Genomic DNA, 14321 nt, shown 5'->3' with positions numbered 1-14321 from the left:
TTGAAGTTGGCTTCCACACCCTCTGTGTTCAGGCATGCCATCTGCCATCCTGGGGCCTAGAGCAGGAACAACAACCATCATGTGTACTGTCGGGTGCCAGGAGAGAGGGGACACTGGCTAATCGCCGTTCAGGGAGTCTGCAGAGTTCTGGACCTCCAAGGCCTCTTCTTACCTGCAGCACTCTAGGTTTGGGCCTCCAGGAGCCATGCTGTGGGGCAGTCCCTGAACTGTGCTATGGGGCATGTGCTATGGGTTCCCTGTATGGCTGGCAGGGAACAGAGTACCAATAGGAATTTGAGCTCTGCTCCAAAACGTGGTGTGCAAGGTTGGGTTTAGTAGGGGAGAAAGAGTGTGCCAGTGAAAGGAAAGCCTACCCAGTAGGAGCTGGGTAGCCAGAACGGTTGGCAGCAGAGGGGACTCACATGACTGGACGATCCAGAGCACATGTTGAGAGCAGTGAGCTGACTGGAGCAGGGCCAGCCTCTGGCCTATCTGGAAGGTTTGGTCCAGTGCACTCCTAGCCAATCCTTAAGAACTGAGTCAGGTGGTTAGTTTGGGAGTTTCCTGTTATGAAGCATCCTCTCCCTATTGGATGGGTGACATCAGAGACACTCTTGGACCCTGCCTTTATTCTCCCAGGATCTGGCCTGGTATCTGGCTGAGGCTGCTGGCCCTAGGTCTGTTCTTCACAGTCCCAGGTTCCTAGGCTGTGCCTGTAAATGGACTGTTCCAAAATGACAACCCCTAAGCTAGGTCATTTTCTTACAGTTCATCCTACCCTCTGGGGCTGGAGCCTCCAGCGTTACCCAGGACTAGACCACAGCATGTAGAGGTAACAGGAAGGTGGTCCCCAGAAGTGCAGCAAGGGAGTTCCAGAGCAGAAATAGCCAAGGCCCAGAGCAGCTGTGGCTAGAAAGGTCCCGAAGGGGGATCGCCAAGCTTTGTGGTGCCTTTCCTAGGTTGACTGAGAGTGACATGATTTAGCAGCCATATAGCAAACCTGGCTTTGGCTGTATCTTGGCCTTCCTGGCCTGGAGGCAGTTGCCCGAGTTTTGAAGCACATCATGTCTCTTGGTCTTTGTTCCCTTGTTAGTAAGAAGAGACGAATGACTGCCTGAGCTGAAATAGGCATAGCCCCTGGGAGGGGTACCACAATCCCCTAGCACAAGCCAGATGCTCGAAGAGCATTTGCTGGCTCCTGAAGAGGGTCGCTGGGTAAGCAGTGGCCCAGGAAGGAAGGAGGGAACTTCCCCAGTGATAGGCCTGGCTTCCACACCACAGGTATTTACTGCCCCCATCAGTCTGTTGGCTTCTGGAACCTGTGATCTGGGAAGAGCCTAGAGTCTTTGGTGCCAAATCAGCGGGGCTGTCAGGGCCCTCAAGGACCACCTCTAATTTCACTTCCTATTCTCAGTCCTTGGCATCCTGGCTTCCACCTAGGTCTTCCAGCCAGCAGTTCCCACATTCCTGAGAGTAAGGAGGCCATCAGGGCTCAAAAAGGCCCAGAGCACTAAGGGAAGTAGGCTGAGCACAGTCTTGTTGACCCTGCTTAAGAGGATGTGTCAAAAACCGGGCGTGGTGGCCTTTAATCCCAGTACTCAGGAGGCAGGAGCAGGTGGTCTCTGGTAGTTTGAGGGTAGCAAGAGCTACACAGTGAAGATTCTGTCTCAATAAACAAATCAAAATCAAACCCAGGGAAACTACATGCTTTGTCAGCCCCAACACAAAGGAGACCTAGAGAATTTGTCTCGTGGTCTATTGTTTTTAGATCCTTGTACAGTTCTGTTGTGCAAGTGTCTGCTTGGGGAGGAAGTGCCTCCACTCAGGCAGATCTGAGGGCTCAGCCTTATGCAAGCCAACTGGAGCCAGCTGCCCTCCTGGCCTTACAGACTAGCCTTGTTGTTCTGGTATCTTAGAAGGATTTGAGGTGGTTCTAAGACCTATAACGTAGAGAGGGCTATAATGTTTGGGTCTTTTTTTTTTAATCTTCACTTATGTGTTTGTATATGTACATGTGCACATGTGTGTGAGTGCGTTCAGATGTGTGTATGTGTACACTTGCATGGAAGCCAGAGGTTGACCTGGGGAAGTGTTCCTCAGTTGCTGTCCACCTGTTTATTCATTTATTCATTCTTTTGCATATGTATGCATGCTTTCATGAATTTGTGCACCACATATGTGCAACAGCCTGGGGGGGCCGAAAAGGGCCTCCGGTCTCCTGGAGCTGCAGGTGGTTTTGTGAACTGACATAGGAGTACTTGGAATCAAACCCAGTCCTCTCCAAGAGAGGCAGCTGCTCTTAACCAGGACCTTGCCTAGCAAGCGCTCTACCACTGAGCTAAATCCCCAGCCCCTCGGATCCTTCTTTCTAGCCCCCGTCCTTGCCTTCCGACAAGGCCTCTCTCTGGGTAGGTCACGCTGGCTTGCCAGCAGGCTCCAAGGGTCTGCCTGTCCCTGGTCCCTTGCTCTGGGATTACAAGCCTGCACCACAACACCCGGCTTCCACAAACACAAAAACAAGAAGCAGGGGTTGTGGAGCTCCAACTCTGGTCCTTGTGCGTGTGCAGCAGCATTGTAGTGACGGAACCATCTCCCCAGCTGGCAACACAGCTTTCTATGGGTCCAGGAGAAAGCGTGCTCGTACTTGGTGAGCATAGACAATTACTGCCAGACACTGACATCCTCACGTACCAGCTGTGCTTAGAACACTGGCTGCTCAAGGGGTGGTGTCTCCAGCAGCTGCAGCTGCTTAGGGCATGGCATTCCTGCTCTGGAAGGAACAGAGGAGGCGTTCCTCGGGAGGAGTGCACTAAAGAGCAGATGTGTGACAGACCCTGTGGTCACACATGCTGGATCTTGGGTACCATGTTTTAGTTCCAAGAAGCAGAGCCTGAGTTGGGGATTCTTAAGCAGGTGGTTGATGGAGGAAGGGAAGAAACCGTGGTGGAAGGCAGGGAAGCTGACAAGACTCGGAAAGGCGGTGGATAGAGGCAACGGGAGCTGGGCCTCTGCCTAGGGCTCAGGTAGCATGGCTAGCCCTGGAGATGTCATTCCAGGTTGCAGGATAGTCCTTCTTTCCCCTATGACAGTCCATCCTGAGCTGGGCTGCCCCTGTGAGGAAGCTGCCCTCCAGGCTTCTTAGCCCCCAGGCTCTGAAAGGGACAGCTGTGAGCAAGGAGCAGCCCACCCCTGCCCCCAGTCTGCCTCCACTTGCCTTTGCAGTCCTTAAAATATCCCACTGAAACAGCTAGATCAAAACCAACAATGCATTTCCCAGGTGAGGAGCCAGGAAGCAAGGCCACAGGGCACCAGAGAAGCCCAGAGCCTGTGGCTCTAGAATCTAGGTTGCCTGTACTCCTCCTCTGAAGCCTGTGACAGGGTGAGAAGGATGCTGTGCCATCTGTTCTTAGGCATACACCCCCCACCACCTGGCCTGTCTGTGTCCCCAGATGCCCAGTTCTAAGTATGAGGGACAGAGCTTATAAGCTTGGGGCCCTTGGCACCCAGGCAGTATTCCCTTGGGGCTTTGCTGTCATCTGCTCTGCTCAGGCCTTACTCAGCCTTCCATGCCACTGCTGAGGAAACAGATGGTTTGGTAGCTTAGAAGATCTTTCTGGGGTCCCCTTGTCATGCTTGACATATTGGCCCATAGCACCTGGAGAAGGGAACAAGCTGATCTGGCACTAGGCTTGGCAGGGCAGTCACCCTGTCCAGGCAACAGGAGCTGAGGGTATGTTGAGTTGACATGTTTCCCTCGGGATTGGGATTCAGCTTATACCAGGAAAACAGGGACCCCAGGAGCAGGCCATTTTCATCACTGCCCAGCCTAGAGCCTCCTACACAGAAGGAAGATGCTGGAACAGGTCTGTGCAGAGAAAGGCCCTGCAGCTGGGAGAAGAGGTAGCGATGTTTTCTGGCTGGCAGGCCCAAGGAGGCTGGGGCTGGGCCAGAGACCCAGGCTAGAACTACAGAATGGTCAGTGGCCTCTCTTGTGGCTGGCCAGAGCTGAATTCTGCTTGGTTTGGTAGAAAAGCTCCCTGGGCATGGTTTTGTTCTATAGTCCTTCTTGTGGACTCTAGGAGTGGGCTCAGTGTCTCTGGTTATCAGCCTGAGGCCCTAAGCAGACCTGTAAGAAGTGGGAAGCCCATCCACAGGCCTCAGGAACAGAAGTTGTTGGGTGAGGCAGAGTACGTCCTAGAGTAGCAATTTCAACTTGGAATGATAGGTTCAGGTGGCACTTTGAACTCCACCATTCTGTGCTTTCCCCAGACCTTCTTGAGGGTCCACAGGCCTCCAGGCTAGCAACAGTCCCATGCGGCGTTTAGTCTTCATGGGAGCAGCCTGAGCTGCTGGGAGAGGGTAGGCAGGCGTGCTGAGGATACAGTGGGACCCAGCACAGGTAAACTCCGTGTGTGTCCACCTGGGTGGGCTTACCGGGGATGGGATTCTGGATAGAATACTCACCACCTCACTGTGGCAGCCACATTATTCTCTGGCAGGTGGGACATGCCACCAGATGGCACATTTAGTGGTGGCTCTTATTTTTGACAGTGGCCAAATGATTAAATTTTGAGTCCTCAGAGTTTTCCAAGTGGCACTGGCTTGGCAGGGAGGGGACACAGAGATGACTCTGAGGAATACTGGGGGATTCTTGTGGCGTTCTGTGGTTTGCCTAGGAAAAGATGCACCACCCAGACCATGTAGCTTCCCACCCTGCTATGAAGCAAGAAAGTCTTAGTTATTACAGACAGTTAGAGAAGGGTGGCCCCAGGGTGCCCTTGGCCACCCATATTTAACAGACAGACCAACATTCAGGGGTTGAGGTATCTTTGCTGAAGCTGTGATGCCATATGAGGCTGACTCTGCTCCTGAAACCGCCTGTGGGACCTTGGCACTTTCTAGGTCCAGCAAATGGGTCCCCAGCACCCTACTATGGGCTGTGTCCCATGCATAAGATAACCGCTAGTCTTTTCATGTAGCAGCAAGCCCTTAGAGCCAGTAACTTAGGAACAACAGAGTGGACTTTGGCTCTAGAAGTCAGGGAGAGAGATCATCATCTCTGCACTAAAGGGGCCACAACTGCTAGGGATTGCTGCCACACAGGTGACACCTTCTCATTGTCATTTATACATGGTGAAGGGGGAGACACACTTCCTCAATCCTTACAGCACTGATCCTCAATTTAACAAGGGCTCCACCTTTATGGCCTAAGCACCCCCCAGTGACCTCACTTGTTAATCCTTTGGGCGTTGACATAAATTTGGAACACACAGCCTGACCACATATGCTGTTACATTGGCCACAAAGTTGGGACCTATTAGCTGTACCTCAGATCATCTAGTGGGCAAGATCTAGATGAGAAAGGATGGCTCTGGCAAGGTGAGCAAGGTGAGAAGGAGAGCACAATTGTAGAGCACTGTGCAGGGAGCATTTCTGTTGGGGCCTACCCCAAGGCCTTTGTTCATGCTACAGCTCACAGAGAACAGTGAGGCATGTTGTGTCATCTGGCTAAAATAGATGTGGTGGTACTCAAATATTGTTGGCATCACCCACCCAAACAGTCAGTGAGCACTTGAGACACTCAGGTGCTAACTGTACATTGCTCTTTACTCTTACACACCTGTTTAGGCAAAAAGATGCACCACTTAGCCAGGGATGCAGAAGGGTGGGTTGGGATCTGTGGGCTCCTGAGTCCCTGACTAGTCTTAGCCTTACCCCTAGGCCCCCTCCATCTATGCGGTCTGACCCAGCAGAGCACTGCCAGTGCTGTGCCATCCCTTGTGCCCTGCTCTCTCACTCCGCTCAGGCCAGTGGCCTGAAAGGCAGAAGGTACCCCTGAGGCACATCCAGATATTGCTGTGTTAAGGAAGGAATGCATTCTGTGACTGTGGGCCTACATCAAACCTCTAATCCCAGCATCAACAGGGTCTTCACAGCTGGCTGTGGGGTCTTCTGGCCAGATGGTGGCCCAGCCTTTTTTCCTGAAACCCAGAGCTGAGCCCCTCAGCACCTCAGCTGATTTCTTTCTCTTTTATTTCTTGGTATTTATTTATTGGGCACGTGGCGGGGGGGGGGGGGGGATGCTCTGTGGTAAGCTTGTGGAAGTCAGAGGACAACTTTTGGGAGTCAGTTCTCCTCCCACCATGGGGGTTCTGGGGATTGAACTCAGGTCATCAGGCTTGATGGCAAGTGTCTTTATCCATTGAGCCATCTTGTCAGCCTCTCCTTTCTTCTTTAATTGAAAGATCCCGAGAAAAGTGAACCCATCAGAAGGGTGTCTCTTGTGGAGTATCAGAACAGTGTGTGTGCCTGTGATGGGCACAGCCACTTTCCCCTAGAGAGGACATCTTTCATCTTCTGTCTGTTGAGCCTGTTCTAATAGCCTGTCTGCTGTGGCGGCTAGCAGACACAAACACTTGGGCCTTTGAAAGGATTGAGGCCCTTGGGACAGGTCTGTGTCTTTCATCGGCTGGTGAGAGGCAGCAGGCGCTATTAAGTTCCTGGGCACTGGGGAGAAGCCAAAGCCGGCTCCTCTTTCCCCGGTTGCTGCAGGGCCTTTGAGGGATGTCCGTCAGGACAAAAGTGCTCCTTGCTGCCTCAGCCCCGATCCATATCTGCTTCGGAGACCCACATCTTTCCAAACTGTTCGGTGGCCCCACTCACTGTACAGTGTCAGGGCTGACACTCTGGTCAGTGGCTTAAAACAGGACTGACTTGGACGCTGGCTTTAGTTACCCCTGGTGCCCCACCAGAGAGAAGCTCTTAATCAGCCACATTTCCTCTCTGGGGCTAGTAGAGGCTCAACAGTTAAGGTGGGGACCGTAACACCCTTCAGATGAGGCTTCGGAGGCCCCTAACTGGTGATGGCTAGAATCAGCTAGAGCCTGACCTCCTGCACATGAGTGTGGGTCAAAGCTACTGCCCTCTAGACATAAAGCATTTTCAGCACCAGGTGGAACCCAGAACTGGTATTACACCGGATCCCTGGATGGTTCCGAATACCCAGTTGGGACAATCAGATAAAGATCTCTAGCACCACCCCACCTCACTCTGGTCATGGGAAGTGGGTGTGGTAGGAGTTATGGCAGCAGTGTAGTCTGGTGATGATTCCATTGACGCAGCCCCCTTCACATAAGAAAGGCGACTTGTGTCAGCCAGCTCACTACCACCCTGCTTTGTGTCTCTGAAAGGACATGTGGAATCTGGGTCACTCACTGGTTCTATTTAATACAGGGTAGCCATGAGGATTCATGCCGGGGCTGGAAATGTAGTTCAGTGATAGAGGGCAGAGTTAGCACATGTGAGGTTCTGGGTCCAACCTCAGGCACCACCACCAAGAAAAAAATCTGTTTTCTGTTTTCACACATACCTTAAACTGTCTTCTCAGATTAAAAGCCTCAGATAAAAAATATTCAGGAAAAAAAATGTATCTGCACAGAAAGTGTGAATAACACAGTATTAGCAGCTACTGACGGGGCATTTGCATCATAGCAGGTATTGTCAGCATCCTGGAGCTGACTGCACACATAATTTTATATAAGGATCTGCACACTGAAGAGGGGGAAGGTCCTAGAACCAATCCCAGATGAGGGACATCTAGAATGAAATGGCCTTAGCAAGGATCAGACACCCTATCACCAAGGCCACCCTTCCAAGAGTCTTCTGAAAATGTCATAAGTGGACCTGTCTCACTGCAGCCCCCTACAAGTGGGGCCTCATCACATTTTTGCCCTTTATACAGTGACTGGCTGCAGTTATTTACCTTTTAGCAACACAGTGTTCAGCAGCCAGGGGTACTTCTTCACGAATTATCTCGCACATGGTGGACTTGCTCCAGCCTGGCAGATTAAGTGCCAACTAGGCTTTGTGGGGGTGTGTGGGGGTGTGTGGGGGTGTGGACTGAGCTTCCAGAAGGAGACCGGTCCCTTCACTGACCAATGTATCTTCTTCAACAGAACTGTCAGACCTTCAGCAGCCTCAGTTGCCTGAGCATGGGGGTGGAAGACCACAGCTCCCAGAGCCCTTTTGCCCTAGTCAGCAGTACCCGATCCTGGACAGCGTTGCTCTCAGCCTCCAACCCAGGGGGCAGGACCCCTGCCGGGACCCCAGTTCCTGAGCCTGCCCCCCATTCCTTCGATGATCACTTCACCTGCCAGGAGGACCTATCCTGTGAGGAGTCGGATGGCTGCAGTCTGGATGAGGATTGCTGCAGGAAGGGGGAGCTGGCCACAGCCTGGCAGGACCTTGGAGCCTGCACGAACAGCCTCTGCTCTCTGGACGGCGAGCTGGACATTGAGCAGATAGAGAAGAACTGAGGGGCGGTGGGCGAGGCCCGGGGCAGAGGCTTTGCCATGGATGGGCCTTCCTCTGGGCCTTAGGTGGTCACTCCAAGGGTGATCCTGGCTCCTAGGTCTGGAAAAAGCTTCCAAAAGGGAGCCCACCCACTTCCCAGGGAGCAGCGGTCACCCCGCAGTGCCCAAATTTGTGAAGGCAACTTGGCCACACCTCACAGGCGACAGCCAGCCTCCCACCAGTTCCATGGAACTACTGTAGCCCAAGAACAGGTTTTTGGTTTGGTCTCCCCCTCTTTATTCCTCATGGAGTACTGGGTAGCCATTCTCCAGTAGGGCTGGGCCAGCAGCACCCCTGGCGTAGGGTGCCGGGCCTGCCCACTGTGGCCTCGCTCAGGCTCCGTCTGGGGAGTTGCCCAAAGCCTCCTTTACTTAGTTTACCCGGTGCCTTCTCTCCCAGGTCTCCCCGCCCCAGGCTTGGGGAGGTCCGGGAGATGCCTCTTGTAGTGACACCAGACCGTGTGGCCTTAATCCATTTGGGGCACTGTGCAGGGATTCTGGGGATAATCCGCATCCCATTTTTCGGGACCAGGGGATAGGTCAGGGATGACCAGAAGCCATCCATACTGGGTAGGCATTTGGTGGTTGTGTTGACTGAAAGGTGAGCCCATGAGCTCTCCCATGGCACCAAGAATCACCCACACCTCTGCCAGCACAGGGCCTGCCTTGGCAAGGCTGTCACTGGCAGCCTTCCTCCTGTCCCCAGTCCCTGAGGGCTGCATTTGGTGGATTCAGCCAAGCGCAGAGATGTCAGTGACAAGATGACCTCTTCATAGTGTCCTCAGGAACTACAAGCAGGTGCAGGAGTCTTGGTCCTGTCCATTCCCGGGCAGAGGGATGTCGGCTGGCCGCTTTGCAGGCATCTCTGTGTATGGACCTAGGCTGGGGCCTAGTCTGCACAGCATTCCTAGCACACTGTTGATTGTTCACAGACACTGCTGGCTTTAATGAAAGCGTACTGCCATCGGCTTCAAGACGCCCCCTCCCAGCCCACTGAAAGGAGCCTAGCCCTAAGGCTCTTCTCTGCAGGCCCAGCCACAGCATGGCTTGAATCACACACCCCCTCCCAGCTCCTCACTCCCAGCATAGTTCCCAGAGGGCATCTGTTCAGGCAGCTCCCCCAGTCTCCCCTGCAGACATGCTACAGGGCTGTGCACTCTGGGACTCTGGCTTTTAGCAAACTTGGCATCTTCTGCAGACAATAGCAAGTGGGCTGGCTTACACAAGTGGCCTGTTTTCCCATAAGGCTAAAAATAACTGGTGCATTCTCTTGAGTTCATGGACATGTGATCTAGGCCCTTTGGTAGTCACTCTGCTGTGCCTATCCTCCGTGGTTCCATCCTCCACGGGTTAAGCCCAAATGGTTGTTACCTTTCTCCTAAAGAAAGACCTTGATGGGAACCTTTTGTTTAAACTTTAATTTGTCAATCCACCAGGAGGACGGAGGTGCATGTTCTGATGTATAGGCAATGTTTCTTTAAAATCAGACCCAAGGGTACAGGAAGTTCCACTCCTGTAGTCTCAGGTTGGACAGCATGGTGGGTACATGTAGTGGTGGTGGTAGGAGACCAGTGGGACTCGGGGGCACTGGAAAGCCAAAGTAGAAACCTGGCGAAGGCATGACATGGGAGCCCTACCTGGTGGGTCATGGAGGCCGTTTTTAATCTGAGCAAACCTGGAGGAAGGTAGTTGAGAGGGTGTGGAAAGCACACACCAGTGCCCTGTTCCCCAGAAAGCCCACAAGGAGAGGTTCTGGATCTGGAGTAGCCTCCCAGTCCCTAAAGCCACCCCTCCTAAGGAAGGCAGAGGCTGGACCAGATTCTCCAGTCCTTTTCACACAGCCTGCTAAGGCCAAAGCATAGATCATTGGCCAGCTGTCTCCCGTGGACTGGGACCAGAGGCTCCTGGTGCAGGCAGGTGTGTCTCAAGGCTGTTGGAACAGATGACTTGTCTTGAGACTGTCTCCCTTAAGCCTGATGGCTGAAGGACACCTTTGTCCTCCCTCCCTCTAGGGCACTGTTCCCTGGGCAGAGGAATTACACCAAACCTAGGGTAGGGATTGGCTCTTTCCTGCTTCCTCAGGCCCCTCTGGACTGTCCCTGTCCCATTAAGGCCTCAGTCCAAGCCCCCAGCATAGTAGCCAGAGAAGATGGCAAGAGCCTTTCTGCTTAGAGAAAGAATCTTCACTTGCTTTCTGCCATTCTTCTAATTGAGCAAAGCAGGGCTCATCTAGAAGGTACCCGTTTGTCTTTGAGCAGCCATGCTACCCAGACAGCCTCATTCATCTGCCCCATTCACTGGCCCCCACACCTCTGGTCCTGGATCTCTTGGAGGAAGGTTCCCTCTGGCTCAGCCCCCGGCACTGTGGCTTCAGTACGGGCAACAGCAAAAGCCTCACCTTCCTCAGCCTGCCTGTGAGTGCCATCCCCAAAGTATGCTTGGCCACCCACTTGCCTAGGGAGCCCAAAGGTCCTGAGCAAGCTGTGGCTCCACCAGAGCCAACTAGGGAAGGGGACCATCCATACGCTGCATCCCCGCCCGCTCACTCCAAAGGCCACCAGACTGCCAGGAGGTGCCCTCTGCAGGTGCCTGACCTGAGTTCAGGGGAGCGGCCTAGACAGTTTTCATGACTGCCCACGCTTGCCTTACTCATGGGTGGTGAAGGGAGGACCTGGTCAGCACCCATGGGCTTCCTCATGTACAGGCCCCCGGAACTCGTTCTGCACACACATGCAGATGGGCGTTCATTCTCAGAAAGCCTTACTTAAAGTTTTTTCTTTTGTAGTAGGAAAGTTTTCTAAATTTGTATGCAGGAAAAAAAAAAAGTTAAATAAGAGAAAGGTCCATATTAAACAGGAAATCCCTCCGCCCCCACCAATTTCCAGATGGGTCTCCTATGCAGACAGATGGCAGACTTTTTCTCGGGCTCATTCAAGGTTCACAGCTGTTAGAACTACCCCTGGATCCTGCACCCCATTTCCACTGACGTGGTTAAAATTACTTGAATGATGGCCACTTAAAACGTAAGACAGGAGCCAGGGCTCAGGGACCCCTCTGCCCATGCAGCCCACAATGCTGTCCATGCCACATCCATGCTGCTGGTCAGGCCTCTAGAGAAAAATATTTTAGAATTGCAGACTGATGGAGCTTCTGTAGCCTAGGTAGGATAGCCTGACCTCCTAGCATAGTGTCATTGGCAAGTGAATGGCATTGTCAGTGTCAAGGGATGCCCAGGGGTCGGAGACAGACTGGCCTGCAGGCTAGGGCCACGTGTGCTGTCCCAGGCAGGTGCCAGCCGTGGTCCAGTTTCAGGTAGTGTGACTGGTGTGGTGAGTCAGGCCCCCACCAAGGCAGCAGTCCATGGGCAGCCCGTGCTGGGTCTCTTCTCTAGTGCCACGCCCCCGCTGCCTCCCCCCCCCCCCCCCCCCCCCCCTCCAGGCCGTGACTGCCTCACGCTACAGTTGCTGTAGTCTCAGGAATTTGCTTGTTACTTTTACTGTGTAAATAAAGCTTCCTGGTCCAACACCCGGCTGCCTGGGCATGGCTGTGTGGTTTTTGTTGGGCGCAGTGAACCAGCAGCTCTCCTGCCCACTCTTGTCTGTGAGAGTGTTGGCCCCGGGCTGGGAAGACCACAGGGTGGACTTCTGTCCTCGTGCCTTGGGAAGAGGATACAGTGTAGGGTGCCTGGGAGCAACTTCTGAGAGGGCTAGCCACAGCCACCATCACAGCCTTGAAGGAGGAGCCAGAGACCTACACTGGTGTGAGGGGCAGGCTGCCCAGTTGTTTCTGAGGTGAGAGCAAGAGAGGAAGCTGACCTGGCTGAGAGACAAGGCCACCAAGAAGAGTCCCGCAGGGCCTGGGCACCAACCTCCTCCTCCACAGAGCAGTACTGAAGGCCGTATAGCTAGGCTGTCAGCTCAAGGCCTCTGCCCCCACGGAGGGCAGTACAGTTCAGAACTCTGATTCTTGAGCTGTGGAGGCATTAGAACATACAGTTCACCCCAGATTGGGTACACAGCCCTGAGCTTACTCTCCAAATTGGAGACCTGGGTCACTAAAAAAAAACTCAGGCGATACACTGTGTCTGCAGTCCTGAGGACCCATTGGGGAGCATTTAATTCTGTCACCCAATGTTGGTTCCTGTTATCTGGCCTTGGAATGTTCTCCTAGACCCTCTGCTGTGGCCAGTGTCCTAGTCTGGAAGTGACATCCTGGAATACTCTTCTTTGCTTTTTTGACAACAGATCCTCCATCAAACAAAATGGTATGTGAACATGTAACTGAAGAAGGGGGTTGGGTGTGCAGAGAACCAGAGGACCCAGATTCAGTCCTCAGCACCCACAGAGGAGCTAACAACCCTCCGTAACTCCAGTTCCAGGGGATCTGGTGGCATCTTCTGGTCTTCCTGGGTACTGCATGCATGTGGTTCAGACACATGTAGGCAGACCATCCATAAACAAAAAATAAAAACTTTCAAAGAAAAAGCTGTCCTGGAGTAGTGAAACACACCCGTAACCCCAGGACTCAGGCAGCCGAGGCAGGATGATTGCATGCTCAAGGGCAGCTTGGGCTAAATATCGGGACCCTGCCTCAAAACGGGCTAAGGCCATAGGTTAGTCAGAGAGCCCTTGCCAGCATGTGCCAGGGGCTAGGTTCAGTCCCTAGTGCCACCAAAACAAAACAACCCACAAGTCCACCTTGGGGCCAGGGAGATAACTTGGCAGGTAAAGGCCATCACATACACACTGGCACACACCCATACTCAGGCAACATACACCATACACACAGGTAAAATTAGAGCACAATGAGAGATCCCTCCCAGGGTGGCCATCATTTGGTCTTCCCAGGACACCACCCTTGTGCCTTTTGTACACTGTAGGTAAGGTGACAACATCAGGAAGAGGGCAAGGAAAGCCACCAAGCTTTCCCAAAGGCAGGGCACAGTGGCCTTGAATGACCCAACAGCCTCTTACCTGCACCTCACACTTCCCAAGGGTACCAGTTTCATACTGACCCTGCTCCAGCCCAAGCTGACAACATGGCTGCCCTGGCCTCTGTTCTGATGCCTCCCTAACATTTCTGCATCTTCCACACTTTGAGGACCCTGCTCGAGGCCAGGCTTGGGCTCACAGGCTGTCGCTGTGGGTATCACTGCTGTCGCTGGACAGCTGCAGGCCTCAGTGTTCTGCAGCCTCAAAGTCCAGCTGGCTCATGGGTACATCTATCTAGGGCTGTTCCCAATCACTAAACAGCCCTTTTGTCGGTACGCAGGGACAGGGACCCAGTGGGCTTCTGTGAGCAAGCTGATGCTGGCCCTCTGTACACGAGGGAGCAGCCCTTTCTCGAAATGTGCATAGGACAAAAGCCAAGGAAAAATGAAACATTCCAGCCTGGACAGTGGCCAGACCTCTGAGTGGCTACTGGTTTCTTTTCAACTTTTGGGTTGTAGTTCCTACCATATCACTGCTTCTGTAGCCCCCAAACATCAAAACTTAGTGTGAATTGCTCAACATAGCTACTACCCAAGGAAAAGCTGGAGTGATAACGATGATCATACTGGCTTATGAGGTGGGACCCTGAACACCCTGTAGCCTCGACACATGACTGGGTCTTCTGTGTCCCCATTTTAAGGTGACCTGCAGGAGGCTTCTTCCTGATTAGTCCACCTGTTGAGGATGTAAGAGAGTCTTAGGCAGTGAGGCCCCTTGTGATAATCCTATAGGCTGACTGGTGGGCAGCTGGAAGACCAGGAGGGAAGCCATGCCACTGGGCAGTGATGTCACCTTGAGAAGCATCCAGGCAAGGAGGCAAGAGGCCGATGGATGTATGGGGGCAGGAACGGATCCTCTCTGGAGGGAGAAGACAGCTGTGTGCTGGATGATTGCAGCCCTGAGGTCACCATGAGCCGTCTTTCATGGGCTTTCAGACAAGGCTGGAGGGAGCATCTTAGAATCCAATTTTAGAAAGGGC

The 14321-nt window shown here is 53.2% G+C and overlaps 1 protein-coding gene across 6 annotated transcripts in view; it reads left to right on the top strand.

Annotated features, from left to right (window-relative positions):
• Nucleotides 1-11876, top strand: part of Fam53b (family with sequence similarity 53 member B) — a 119777-nt gene extending 107901 nt beyond the window's left edge. For all 6 annotated transcript variants that reach the window (XM_036196075.1, XM_036196066.1, XM_036196103.1 and 3 more), the window contains exon 5: nt 7956-11876. In XM_036196075.1, coding sequence (XP_036051968.1) covers nt 7956-8315 — 360 coding nt within the window. In that variant the 3' untranslated portion in view covers nt 8316-11876. The remainder of the gene's footprint in view (nt 1-7955) is intronic.
• The last annotated feature ends 2445 nt before the right edge of the window (nt 11877-14321 follow it).

Source organism: Onychomys torridus, chromosome 1 (genome assembly GCF_903995425.1).
Source record: "Onychomys torridus chromosome 1, mOncTor1.1, whole genome shotgun sequence".
NCBI classification, from domain to species: Eukaryota; Metazoa; Chordata; class Mammalia; order Rodentia; family Cricetidae; genus Onychomys; species Onychomys torridus.
Note: the sequence above shows the minus strand (reverse complement) of the source record. Positions and strands in the feature narration are given on the sequence as shown.